This window comes from Canis aureus, chromosome 21 (genome assembly GCF_053574225.1).
Source record: "Canis aureus isolate CA01 chromosome 21, VMU_Caureus_v.1.0, whole genome shotgun sequence".
Lineage (NCBI taxonomy): Eukaryota > Metazoa > Chordata > Mammalia > Carnivora > Canidae > Canis > Canis aureus.
Genome location: NC_135631.1, coordinates 5,672,657 through 5,685,741, shown reverse-complemented (window position 1 = coordinate 5,685,741; position 13,085 = coordinate 5,672,657). Strand labels below are relative to the sequence as shown.

The 13,085-nt window shown below is 39.2% G+C and overlaps 1 protein-coding gene across 10 annotated transcripts in view; it reads right to left on the bottom strand.

Moving 5' to 3' along the window:
* The window catches only part of KDM2A (lysine demethylase 2A), a 115,470-nt gene that overhangs the window by 19,096 nt on the left and 83,289 nt on the right, over positions 1 to 13,085 (bottom strand). For all 10 annotated transcript variants that reach the window (XM_077862581.1, XM_077862582.1, XM_077862580.1 and 7 more), the window contains 2 exons: positions 9,191 to 9,317; positions 6,844 to 7,238 (listed from right to left, as the gene is read on the bottom strand). In XM_077862581.1, the coding sequence (XP_077718707.1) occupies positions 6,844 to 7,238; positions 9,191 to 9,317 (522 nt within the window). The remainder of the gene's footprint in view (positions 1 to 6,843; positions 7,239 to 9,190; positions 9,318 to 13,085) is intronic.

Here is a 13,085-nt window from a genome sequence, read left to right as displayed (position 1 = left end):
GGAGCCAAATTTCTGTAATATTTAGATTCTCATAAATGTATGTGGCTTTTCCAGAAATTACAGAAGTTGCTTTGAAATAAACATCTCAGGCCACTAAGAACCTAGCTAGGAAACATTCTTATTTCCAGGACAGTTGTTTCAGTGAGTTTCTGGTGTAGAGTCAGTGGCTAATAGGCTTTATGAGGCCTAGGCTTTGCCTGGAGAGACTACATATTTTAATTTTTACAGTAGTTTACCAAGGAAAGGAGGGAGGTTTTGTGCTTTTTGACCAAGCTCTTCCTGAAAGTTTCTATGACCATTCTAATCCTAAACCTCTCGTCTGGACTTATCTTAAGACTCAAAGACCAAGTGCAATCAGCCTATTAATGTCTGAAAAGTTTTCCTTCCTTAATAGTGTGAAAGGTCTTCTTGGAAAATCCTTGTTTTCCTTTTAGATCTATCTAACCTGGAGGGATGATAAAGAACGAATACTTAGGACAAACATGTTATCAAGTTGTAGCAAGTGAAAACCCTAAAGGCTACCAGGAAAGAACAAAAAACAGAAAGGGTACTAGGGAACTTACTCCCACTAAATTTCCAAATCATAAATTAAACAAGATCAATTTTTTTCTACTAATTTAGAATAAAAGATAGGCAACAAAAGATCAGAATTAGTAAGCATTACATTATGTAATATAAAAATAAAAACTTTGAGGGATCCCTGGATGGCGCAGCGGTTTGGCGCCTGCCTTTGGCCCAGGGCGTGATCCTGGAGACCCGGGATCGAATCCCACATCGGGCTCCCGGTGCATGGAGCCTGCTTCTCCCTCTGCCTGTGTCTCTGCCTCTCTCTCTCTCTCTGTGTGACTATCATAAATAAATAAAAAATTAAAAAAAAAAAACTTTGAAGAATTATGTGTATTTTAACCTAACCTGATATGCCTTGTAGCCATTAAATTATTTAAAATTTTCTATTTAGGGGCCCCTGGCTGCTCAGTCAGTGGAGCACATAACTCAGTACTGGGGTGGTGAGTTCGAGCCCCACATGGGTTGGAGAGTTTACTTTAAAAAAATAAGTAAACAAAAACAAAACTTTCTACTTAGTAAGAATGTGTGAATTATTACAAATAACAGTAAAGACTGAAAATGGAGTGCCTGGGAGGCTCAGTCAGTTAAGCATCTGCCTTTGGCTCAGGTCATGCATGATCTTGGAGTTCTTGGACTGAGCCCCCTGCTTTGGGCTCCCTGCTTAGCAGGGAGTCGGCTTCTCCCTCTGCCCCTCACCCCACTTATGCTCACTCTACAAACCACTGTGCCACCCAGGGATCCCTGTTTATTTCTTTTTTAAAGTAGGCTCCATGCCCAGCATGGAGCCCAACATGGGACCTGAACTTACAACCCTGAGATCAAGACCTGAGCTGAGATCAAGAGTTGAGACCCTAACTGATTGAACCACGCAGGTACTCAAGTTTATTAACTTATTAAAAGCTTGTTTAGGGATGGCTCAGTGACAGAGCGCCTGCCTTCGGCCCAGGGTGTGATCCTGGACTTCCAGGATCGAGTCCCACATCGGGCTCCCTGCATGGAGCCTGCTTCTCTCTCTGCCTGTGTCTCTGCCTCTCTCTCTGTATCTCTCATGAATAAATAAATAAAATATTTTTTAAAAAGCTTGTTTAGTTATTTTAAAGCCTTTATTTATTTATTTGAGAGGTAGAGAGAGCATGCGGCAGCGGGTAGGGAGAGGGACAAGCAAGCTCCATGCCCAGCACAGAGCACAATGCAGGGCTCGATCTCACCACCCTGAGATTATGACCTGAGCCAAAATCAAGAGTTGGATGCTTAACTGAGCTACCCAGGCGCCCTTTATTATTTTTATGTAATCTCTACAGCCAACATGGGGTGAAAACTCATGACCCCAAGATCAAGAGTCATATGCTCTTTCGACTGAGCCAGCCAGGTGCCCTTTAATTTTTGAATTAAGACTTCCCTTAGGGCAGAATTCAGCCATCTATACTCAGTGTTCACTCAGCACTTTATGTCATGCATGGTACCTGTAAACCTAGAGTGTACTTATTTTCTCAGTCCATTTACTTTTTATTTTTTTAAAGATTTTATTTATTTATTTATTTATTTATTTATTTATTTATTTATTTATTTGAGACAGACACACAGAGAGAGAGAGAGAGGCAGAAACACAGGCAGAGGGAGAAGCAGGCTCCATGCAGGGAGCCTGATGTGGGACTCGATCCTGGGTCTCCAGGATCACACCCTGGGCTGAAGGCAGGCACTAAACCGCTGAGCCACCAGGGCTGCCCTCTCAGTCCATTTAAATGCCTGCTTCACCAATGAATAGTAAGCCCCTTGAGGGCTTGATCCATAACATGTTTGCATATTTACACTCAGTTTGGTTCCTGGCACAGAGTAGGCTAGGCAGGCATGATTCAGAGTAGTGGAATAAATTAACTCATACATTTGTAACATGTATTTTGTTTTTTTGCAATAGTGATATGGCTTATTAAGTACTCTACTAACATTACCATTAATTTTCAGAATAGCTCCATTGAGGTAGATGTTATTTTACAGAAGAGAAAATAGGCTTTCATACATCTAGTACCTTGACCAAAAATCACATGTTTGCCAAGCTTATCAAGATAGCTTAGAGGGACACCTGAGTGGCTCAGGGTATAATCCCTGGTGCAGAGATCGAGTCCCACATCGGGCTCCCTGTGAGGAGCCTGCTTCTCCCTCTATGCCTCTGCCACTCTCTCTATGTCTCTCATGAATATATAAATAAAATCTTAAAAAAAAAAAAGTTTAGAGAGGGACACCTGAGTGGCTTAGTGCTTGAGCATTTGCCTTCAGCTCAGGGCTTCATCCTTGGTCCCAGGATTGAGTTCCACCTTGGGATCCCTGCAGGGAGCCTGCTTCTCCCTCTGCCTGTGTCTCTGTCTCTCTCTCTGTGTCTCTTGTGAATAAATAAAATCTTAAAAAAAAAAAAAGCTTTGAGAAACCAAGAAAATAAATATATAACACTGAATTTGTTTCACTAAGTTGGGCAGCCAAATACATTGATATATTAAAAACTTTTTATCTATGTACATATATTAAGAGTGACTTTATGACCTAAATAAATACAAACAAGAAAATAAGGTCTAATTAAAAACTCAAGTCTTCCAACTGACTGCTACCACACTGCTGTGACCCACTGTCAGCAGTTGGGATGTCCCTCTCTCCAGCACCCCTGCAATGCACATACAAAGAGACTTTTTCTCACATTAATGGGATTGTACTATACACACTGCTCTAGATTCTCTTTATTCACCATCTATCAAGCACAAGACTTCTCTATTTCAGAGATTCAAGAGTATCTCACAGTGGGAGAGAATTCCATTCTACCTTTAGTACACTTTTAAGAGTCAAAGTTACCATACATTCCCAAACTTACATACTGATTACTTTCCCCTGATTTTTATCAATAAATCAAGGGGATCCCTGGGTGGCTCAGCGGTTCAGTGCCTGCCTTCAGACCAGGGCGTGATCCTGGAGTCCTGGGATCGAGTCCCACATCAGGCTTCCTGCATGGAGCCTGCTTCTCCCTCTGACTGTGTCTCTCCCTCTCTCTCTCTCTTTCTCTCTGTGTATCTCATGAATAAATAAAATCTTTAAAAAAAAAGACAACACTTTTTTTTTCAACACTTTTTAATATCCCCCTTTTTATCTAATCCCTTCCAACTTTATATTCTATGATCTTTCTTCAACAATGCAGAATTTCACATTTTAGAATCTTCAAAGCCTTTTCCTACCATTACTAAAATGGCTTTTTCTTTCAGGGATACGGAATCATGGATCTTTCATCTCACCACTTTTGCTCTCATCTCTTCTGCTAGTTCTTCATGAGAGCCATACAGGCTGCAACAAGGAACAAGAAACAATTCCTCTCTCTGAAGGAAGAGTAAACTCTGGGCTTGCTGTTATCCTCTACTGCAGTGCAGGCTCCTATGCTACACGCACCAAGTTCTCTAGCACTGCAGTCTCCAGCTGTGCAGTACTGGCACCTACCCAATCCAAAACTTCTCTTTTGGGTGATGTTCAGATTCTCAAAGTATTGAAGCTCTAAACTCACTATTGTCTGAAGCTCAGATTAAACACAAATTGTCAAGTATAGGAATAATTTAATCTATTTGATCTTAAGTGAAAGTACCTGCAGAGTGGGGATCTAAATCTGCTGTCTTTGGTATCAGCTGCGTTTTAACTATGTTCTTGGGTAAATAAGACAAGGTGTGGACAAGCCCTTGCAGGAATAATCAAACACTGCCAGCCTACTAGTCATTCTGGTGGCCGTTCCTTCCTCATGCTCTGGTCTCTATGCAACTCTATCTTAGACTGTGGTGGCTGCCATGTTTTTCATGATTCCTGACAAATAAAAGGAAGCTCTCTCTAGATACTTTTCATAATGCTAAGAGCCCTCTTTAGAGATCTTTTTAACTCATTCCCTTTCTTGCTGCCTTCTTTTATTCTGCTTAGTATTTGACACAAATTTTTCTACATTTTCCATCACTCTGCCTCCTTAAATATCTTAACTACTTTAGTAAGGGAGTTTATGTACTTCTATCAGGATACTTGACCTTGTACAACTGACTAGTGGATTATAATATGGCTTCCTACAACTGGATTCAATGGAGTCAAATCCATTAATCTTTTTTTTTAAGATTTTATTTATTTATTCAGGAGGGAGAGAGAGGCAGAGACACAGGCAGAGGGAGAAGCAGGCTCCATGCAGGGAGGCCAATGAGGGACTCGATCCTGGGACTCCATGATCACGCCCTGGTCTGAAGGCAGGCGCTAAACCACTGAGCCACCCAGGGATCCCCTAAATCCCTTAATCTTTTTAATGAAATATAGATATCCGGACCAAAGGAATGTCAGTGAGATATAAACTTAGAAATCTTTCTTCTTATGGATTCTAAAGGCAAGTTAATTAATGTTTCCTACATGTACCTATGATGGAATAGCTACATAAAAAAGAAACTTCTGAGGAAAAAAAGGAAAGATGCTGGAGTCAAACTCTCAGGAAAGTAAAAATACATATGTCCTATTATCACAATAGAAAAGAAAAAACTTAAATGTTCTTTGCTCATTCAAGGGTGGAAAGTGAATTTGGAATCTAGTTTATGAGTCTGGAAATGTATGGCTAAGTTTATTTTGCTGCACATCAATCATTATAGAACTATCTGGAACTTTATCATCTCCTCCCCTAAATACAAGCTACAATGATAACACCTGTCTCTTTTATATTTTATTTTATTATTTTATTTTAATTTAATTTAATTTTTTAAGATTTTATTTATTCCTGAGAATCACAGAGAGAAGCAGAGACATAGACAGAGGGAGAAGCAGGCTCCCCACAGGGAGCCTGATGTGGGACTTGATCCCGGACCAGGATCACAAACTGAGCCAAAGGCAGACACTCAAATGCTGGGCCATCCAGGCGTCTCAACACCTGTCTTTTTTAGAACAAACTTTATAAAACCAAACTATAAAACCAACTGTCCCATTTCTATCACTACTAGAGAGGACCAACCTCACCAGATACCACTCTTTTTTAGCCTCTTTAGTTTTTTACCCTTTCACTGATGCATAAATGATAAGATACAATTAAACAGTTTACCACAAAAAGAAAAAGCAGAAAAAAAAAAAACTTCAGGTCCTATCCCGGAGATCAGAATTCTTTCCTGAGGTGGATGGCAGAAGTGGCCAAGGAAAAATGTGAATAAGGAGTCAGGGATGGAACAGACATACTGAAATATTTAGCCCATCTTTCTTAGGGCACATAAAATTATTCAATATAAATTCTTCTGTGGCTTAAAATAATCCGTATGATAGGTTTTGAAAATAAACACATATTACCAATTGCAAACCAGTTTCTAATTCACATGCCCTGTACCCAAAATGTAGTTCCAAGTGATGATTTAAAGAGAAAATTAATATTCCCAGCTTTATACTTTTTGGTATTCATGGTAATGGTTATTTGTGAGGAAAAACTTAAAAGACCTTCCTCCAATTTAGACAGCTGAAATCTGGATTCCTGAAAAATAAGTTCATTCCTTTGAGATCAATACATGAAGGTTGGAATAGGCTCTGAAAATAACTAATACTGGGAGAGCTCTTGAAAAAGTAGAAAAAAATATAACGTGAAGAAACTTGATAAAGCAATAGGATAGGTTGTTATGTTTGTCTTTTCTTAAAATCTCTATGCCCAATGTGGGGATTGAACTCTCTACCCTGAGATCAAGAGCCGCATGTTCCACTGACTGAGGCAGCCAGGCGCTCCAGGACAGATTATATTTATAAAGATACTTCTCAAGCTGTCTTGATGTATTTAAGTCTTTTTTTAATTTAAATCTTAGTAGTAGATAAATTTGAAACTAAATATGTGAAACCTATTCAACAACACCCAGCATAAAAAAAGCTTCTTATCTGCTTGGGGTGAGACTGCTAGAGATGGCTATTGGCCACTTTTATTCTGAAACAAGCCTCTATCTGAGGATAACTTATTTAAATTTAGTATTTCCTAATACTGATACTTTCTTAGGTTCGCCTTTATTTTTAGGATGTATCTGAAATCTGCATTTTTAGGACTAAATTTAAGTCCTAACTGAACATACAAGTGTCAGTATTTTCATAGCAGGGACTTAATCTCATTCTAGGAAATCAAACACTGTACAACACACACACTCACACGTACATATTAACTTCTTTCTGAATGAACCAGGGATTAACCAGAATTCCTATACTTTCTAAGAATTGAGAAAATGCCTGCCCCAGCCAGATCAGTGGCTGTTATACAACATAACCAACCCTTACCTTCACGTCAGCAATAAGAGCATCTTCATCTTCTATTCCTGTGGGGACACATTTCTTGTGCAGTGGCAGAGACTCCAACTTATCTACAAGACAGCGAAGGCCTTCAAGCTCAAAATGGGTCAGATGCACCTGTCTGTCCTTTCGGGGACTACACTGAGGATCCCACACTTGGCCATTGTGGGAGCCCCGGCTAGAGTCAGAGGATGAGTCCCCTGACAAGGTTTTCTTCAGACTTGGAAGACTTCGGCAGGTTTTGCCCAGTCCGTCATAATCCAGGTTGACCCCATTGGCTACAGGGCTAGTGAGGACAGAACGCCTATTGCTCAGGCGCCTTGGTTCTCGATCCACTGCTTCCTCATCCCCATTTCCAGATTCCAACCCATTTAACTCCAAATCTGCCAGTAGGAAGAAAAAATATAGTAAGAACATGACACTTGACCATGTGATCAACAAGAGAAAACAGCAGCATGGGAGGGACCCTGAGGTTATAAATGATGAAGCTGTGACATTTTAAAATGGTCTCTCCTTATCTCAACCCATTTGCCCACTGCTGAAAATCATAGTTACAGGTAAGAATATGTTCCTGAGTCAGAAGGACAACTATGTGAATGATCAATTGATTTTTCAAAAGGTGGGGGAAGGGTCCGTCAACTGTGTGCTAGAAATAAGTCAGCTGAAAATGGCTGTGAATTAGTTTCAAGTCCAAACTGAAATTTGAGGTTATGATTTCATAACTTTTTAAAAAGCAGATAGTATGAAGCACATTACTCATAGTTTTGTTAAAAGTTCTGGTCATAAAATTACAAACTTCAGAATTGAAATCCTATCAATATGGCTAACAAAATAAAGCAAGTATTTTTTTAAAAGGAAGATTCTGATAGTCAAGTTTTAACAAAAGAAAAATTGTTAAATGTTCACTGATTCTTTATTATGAAAGTAATACAAGAAACAGACTCTTAACCATACAAACTGATGGTTACCAGAGGGGTGGTGGGTGGAGGTATGGGTGAAATAAGTGATGGGATTAAGAAGGGTAATTGTGATGAGCACCAGGTGCTGTATGAAGAGACGAATCATTATACTGCCCATTGAAACTAATATTACACTGCACTAACTGGAATTTGAATGAACTGGAAATTGAATAAAAACTTAAAAAAAAGAAAACTACAAAAGTTAACCAATCCAAATGGGAAAAAAGATAATCTATATTTACTATTAATTTTGAAAATATAGGATGGTGCAAAGAAGTAAATAAGTCACCCCTTATCCCTCCATCCTTGGATAAAAAGTCAACAGCTGATCTATTTTCTTTCCATCTTTTTCTTTCTCTCTTTTTAAAAAATTTATTTATTTATTTGACAGGGAGAGAAAGAGAGAGAGAGCAAGAGCGAGCATGCACAAGCAGGGGGAGCAGCAGGCAGAGGGAGAGACAAAAGCAGGCTTCCCACTGAACAGGGAGCCTGATGCAGGGCTCCATCCCAGGACCGAGATCATGACCTGATCTGAAGGCACTTAACTGACTGAGCCACGCAGGTGCCCCTCCATCTTTTTCTAAGCATATGTGCGTGATTACGATTGCACTGGGATTATGCTGCATATACAATTCTGTATCCTGCTTTCATGTACTGGGTGGTCATTTTTTATTTTCAAACAAGAATATAAACTATCTTCAAAGGAAAATGCTGAAGCAAAAAAATATCTGGCTTAGACTGAAGATTCCATGGAAGATGTGACCACAGGATATTTCAGTCTTGGCTCCTCTGCACCTTAGGGCATGTAACAGCCTAAAAATGTATAACTGAAAGTATCTTGCCATCCGATAAAATACTTCTCTTGATATAAATTGGGGAAACATTAAAGCATACAGGTTAAGGATATAGACCTTAGAGTCTTACCAACTTGATTCAAACTATAGCTTTCTCACTTATTAACTATAAGATCATGAACAAGTTTTTTAATCTCCTTGAAACTTAATGTCACCATTTGTAAAATGAAGATTACAGTACCTACCTCACAGGTAATAATCAGAATTTAATGTATGTAAATGCTTAGTAAAGTGCCTGGAATATAGTAAAAGTTAGCATGAGGACATGTTCTTAGTGTTTATTGTGCCAAAGGCCATTCTTTTTTTTTTTGCCATTCTTTAAACAATAACACATAGTAGACAAATGATTATCTTTCTTACAGAGCTAAATATTAACAATTCAGACAAAGGAGAGATCCAGATATTTCATTTTGCCTAGTAATTCATGTCTGGGTAGGAGATCAATTGTAAACAGCATTGAACTCCAATGAATGAATTTGGTAGTTCCAAGCAGGTAAATTCATGTTTATGCAGAACACTTACCCATACTGAGGGACTCTTTTTGAAATTCCTTAGTTAGGTGGGAGCGGTTTGTTATGCAGTACACATAGCGCTCCAACACGTACCAACACATCTCATAGTAAAATGGATAACGGAACTTATTTGGAACCTATGTGGGAACAAAATAATGAGAAAAACAAGCTGATAACAATTTACAAGATAAAAGAGTAAGACAAATTGAATCACTGCAAAAATAAACCTAGGGAAGATACTCTAGTCAACAGGTAGGGTGGCATTTGGAACAAGAACCTAACTGGATCTGTCAACCTAAAAATTGCTGGTCTTGGGAAACAATCACTAAAATTAAAAGGTATTTAAGAACCACCAAAAAGGTGTCTTGGGAAAGTATCAAAAAGTAAGTTCTGGGACAGAGTAAAGTGTTAGAGTAAGACACAATATACCTTTTTTTCTTTTTTTTAAGATTTTATTTATTTATTCATGAGAGACACAGAAAGAGAGGCAGAGACACAGGCAGAGGGAGAAGCAGACTCCATGCAAGGAGCCTGATATGGGACTCCATCCTGGATCTGGGATCAGGCCCTGAGCCAAGGCAGACGCTCAACCGCTGAGCCACCCAGGCGTCCCTAAGACACAATATACTTAGTTGAGAAAACCGTTTCAGGGTTCTTAGGATACAAAGGCCTGCCAAGCAGTCATGCCTTTACTACAAGTTTTAACCCAGAAGGCCATGGGACAAAGATCTAATGGATCTAATGGATAACAGGTTATGAGATGAAGTTATATGCTTTAATTATGTTCTTACCTATAGAAAAGTATGATTAGAGACTCATTCTCAAGCTATGTCTAGTTTAGGACATACAAGACTGCATATTTTCCCACCATCAGCTCTCAGCTGATCTGTACAGTATTTTGCAGTCTGCCCCAATGGCAGGTCCACAAATTAGATTGCTGCTCCACAAGGCCTAATCAGCCACTGCCTTTAGTTCCTTTCATTCTCTCCAGAAGCAGCATGAAATCATTCCAGCTGAATAATAATAAAAAGAACTGCCCTTCAGATCAAGCATAGTTGAAACAAAGGCAAATCAGCATTGATTAATCAGTGAGGAAGACTAACAATGGGGACTACCCTATATATATTTTGCCAACTTCTTTTAGAGAGGACAACTTTCAAAAGGAGAACCCAACAATACGTTTAAGATTGTTTTGAATATGCAACTGAGAACATTCTCATCTTCTTTTCAAAGCTCCAGATCAGGTAGTATTCCTAAATCATGGAGATCTGGATGCAAGACCCTTTTCAAAACCCTTCACCAGGTCACAGAGCATGCCTGGAATGAGGAGATTACTTTCCTTATTACAAGGCAAGAGAAGCATGTACTTTTCACTAGGTTTCCAATTTAGAGGAACTAGGCTCTGAAACTATCTTAAGTGGCTACAGTTTTAACAACTAAAAGACATTTTTCCTCCTTTATTTTAAAGTCAAATTAGGGGCACCTGGGTGGCTTAGTAGTAGAGCATGTAACTTGATCTCAGGGTCTTGAGTTCAAGCCCCACATCAGGCCTAGAGGCTACTTAAAAATATATAAATAAAAGTTTATTTTTAAGAAGGTCAAGTTAATTTACTTTGGTAAGGTGTGTGTGGGGGGGAACCACATAATTTATTTTTTTTTTTTAAAGATTTTACTTATTTATTCATGAGAGACACAGAGAGAGAGGCAGAGACACACAGGCAGAAGGAGAAGCAGGCTCCATGCAGGGAGCCGGACATGGGACTCGATCCAGGGTCTCCAGGATCACATCCTGGACCAAAGGTGGTGCCAAACCGCTGAGCCACCTGAGCTGCCCGGGAACCACATAATTAATAGATATTAGGTACCCCCAAATTATAATACACAGGTCTCTCTGTTCATCTTTTACACATATTAACACTTTTCTGGAAGGGTTTTTATTAAAAGTTCAGGACAACCCAAAATTCTGAAGCCCTCTAGGATTCTGTTGAGAGCTAAGTAAAATACTGACAGTTAAAAAAAAAAAAAAATAGGGCACTAAACCTTTTATTTTTTACTTGGAACTAATCGGAATGCATTAACAACAGCCAAGAGATCACACACCCAACCTACCTTATTATATTTTATCTATGTTGCCAAACACTACAGAGTATATAAATTCCAAGACTGGGTTAGAATTTTTGGGGGGAGGGGATTTTTTTTAATCCTCCTTATGAATTATTAAGCTTTTAAGTGCTATTAGTAGAATAATCACCAACACTCCAGTTTAAATAGTATGGTATTTCCACACTGGCATGGCAAAAGAAACCAAAAATATTGTCTTAAATTCACAACACACTTTATTTTTGTAAATTAACATATTAAATGGATGCCAGATTGCTATTGGCACATAAAAGGTTGGTGTAAAAAGCAATAATAATAATAATTAAAAAAAAACACTGTGTACATTATGCAGGTGACTCAGTGAAATTTTTATAGAAACACAGAGGAGTTCCTTATTTAGAATGAAAGAATTAAGCTATAGAGAAAATGGAATAATATGGTGGTTAGACTGAAATTTGACATTTCTTGATACACAAAGTCTAGGAATATTAATCAAGATCAGTTATTAGAAGTTTAACAGTCTGCAGGAAACTTCATGCACAGTAACTCATTTCACCTATGTCAATGAATATACATTTTCCCTTTCTTCCTCAGCAACTCAGCAATTACATCAGTAACTCATGGGCATAATATAGTTTTTAGCCAAAAAAGGGGAATACTTTCTAAAACCTCATTTTCAGATTAAGTAAATAGGTAGTATCATCTCTGAGAACCATGGAGTTAAGTAAGAGTACTTTATTATGAAATTATGTAATTTCTCTCTTTTGAAACATTTTACCTATTATCATTATTACAATTTCAAACTTATTACTTTCTTATAGTTTCATTACTCAACAAACAAATAGAAATACACTTCTTAAAAAAAGATTTTATGTATTTGAGAGAGCATGTGTGCGAGAGGAAACATGAGAGGGGGGTGCGCGGAGGGGGGCGGCAGAGGGAGAAGGAGAAGCAGATTCGCTGCAGGGGCTTGATCCCAGAACACCAAGACCATGACCTGAGCTGAGCTGAAGACACTCAACCAACTGAGCCACCCAGATGCCCCTATAAAATTTATTTTAAAAACACTGCATCAGCTTTTTTTTTTTTTTTAAGATTTTATTTATTTATTCGAGAGAGAGAGAGAGAGAGAGAGAGAGAGAAGGAGGCAGAGACACAGGCAGAGGGAGAAGCAGGCTCAATGCAGGGAACCTGACGTGGGACTTGATCCCGGGTCTCTAGGATCACGCCCTGGGCTGAAGGTGGTGCTAAACTGCTGAGCCACCCGGGCTGCCCCATCATCTTTTTAAAAAGATTTTATTTATTTATTTGAGATTGAGCGCTCAGGAGCAGGAGGGACAGAGAGAGAAGGACAAATGGCTAGCTGCTCAGCAGGGAGGGGAGCTTGATGCAGGGCTTGATCCCAGGCCCCTGGGATCATGACCTAAGTTGAAGGCAGACACTTCACTGAATGAACCACTCAGGCACCCCATTTTTTTAAAGATTTATTTATATATTTGAGCACAGGAGCCCCATTTAAAAAAACATTTATTTATTCATTAGAGAGACAGAAAGAGAGAAGCAGAGACACAGGCAGAGGGAGAAGCAGGCTCCATGCGGGGAGCCCAACATGGAACTCGATCCAGGGTCTCCAGGATCAGGCCCTGGGCTGAAAGGTGGCACCAAACCGCTGAGCCACCCGGGTTGCCCAGGAGCCCCATTTTTTTAGGAGCCCCATTTTTTAAAAAGACTTATTTATATATCTGAGAAAGAAAGTGCATGAGCAGGGGAAGGGACATAGGGGGAGACAGAATCCAGAAGCAGAC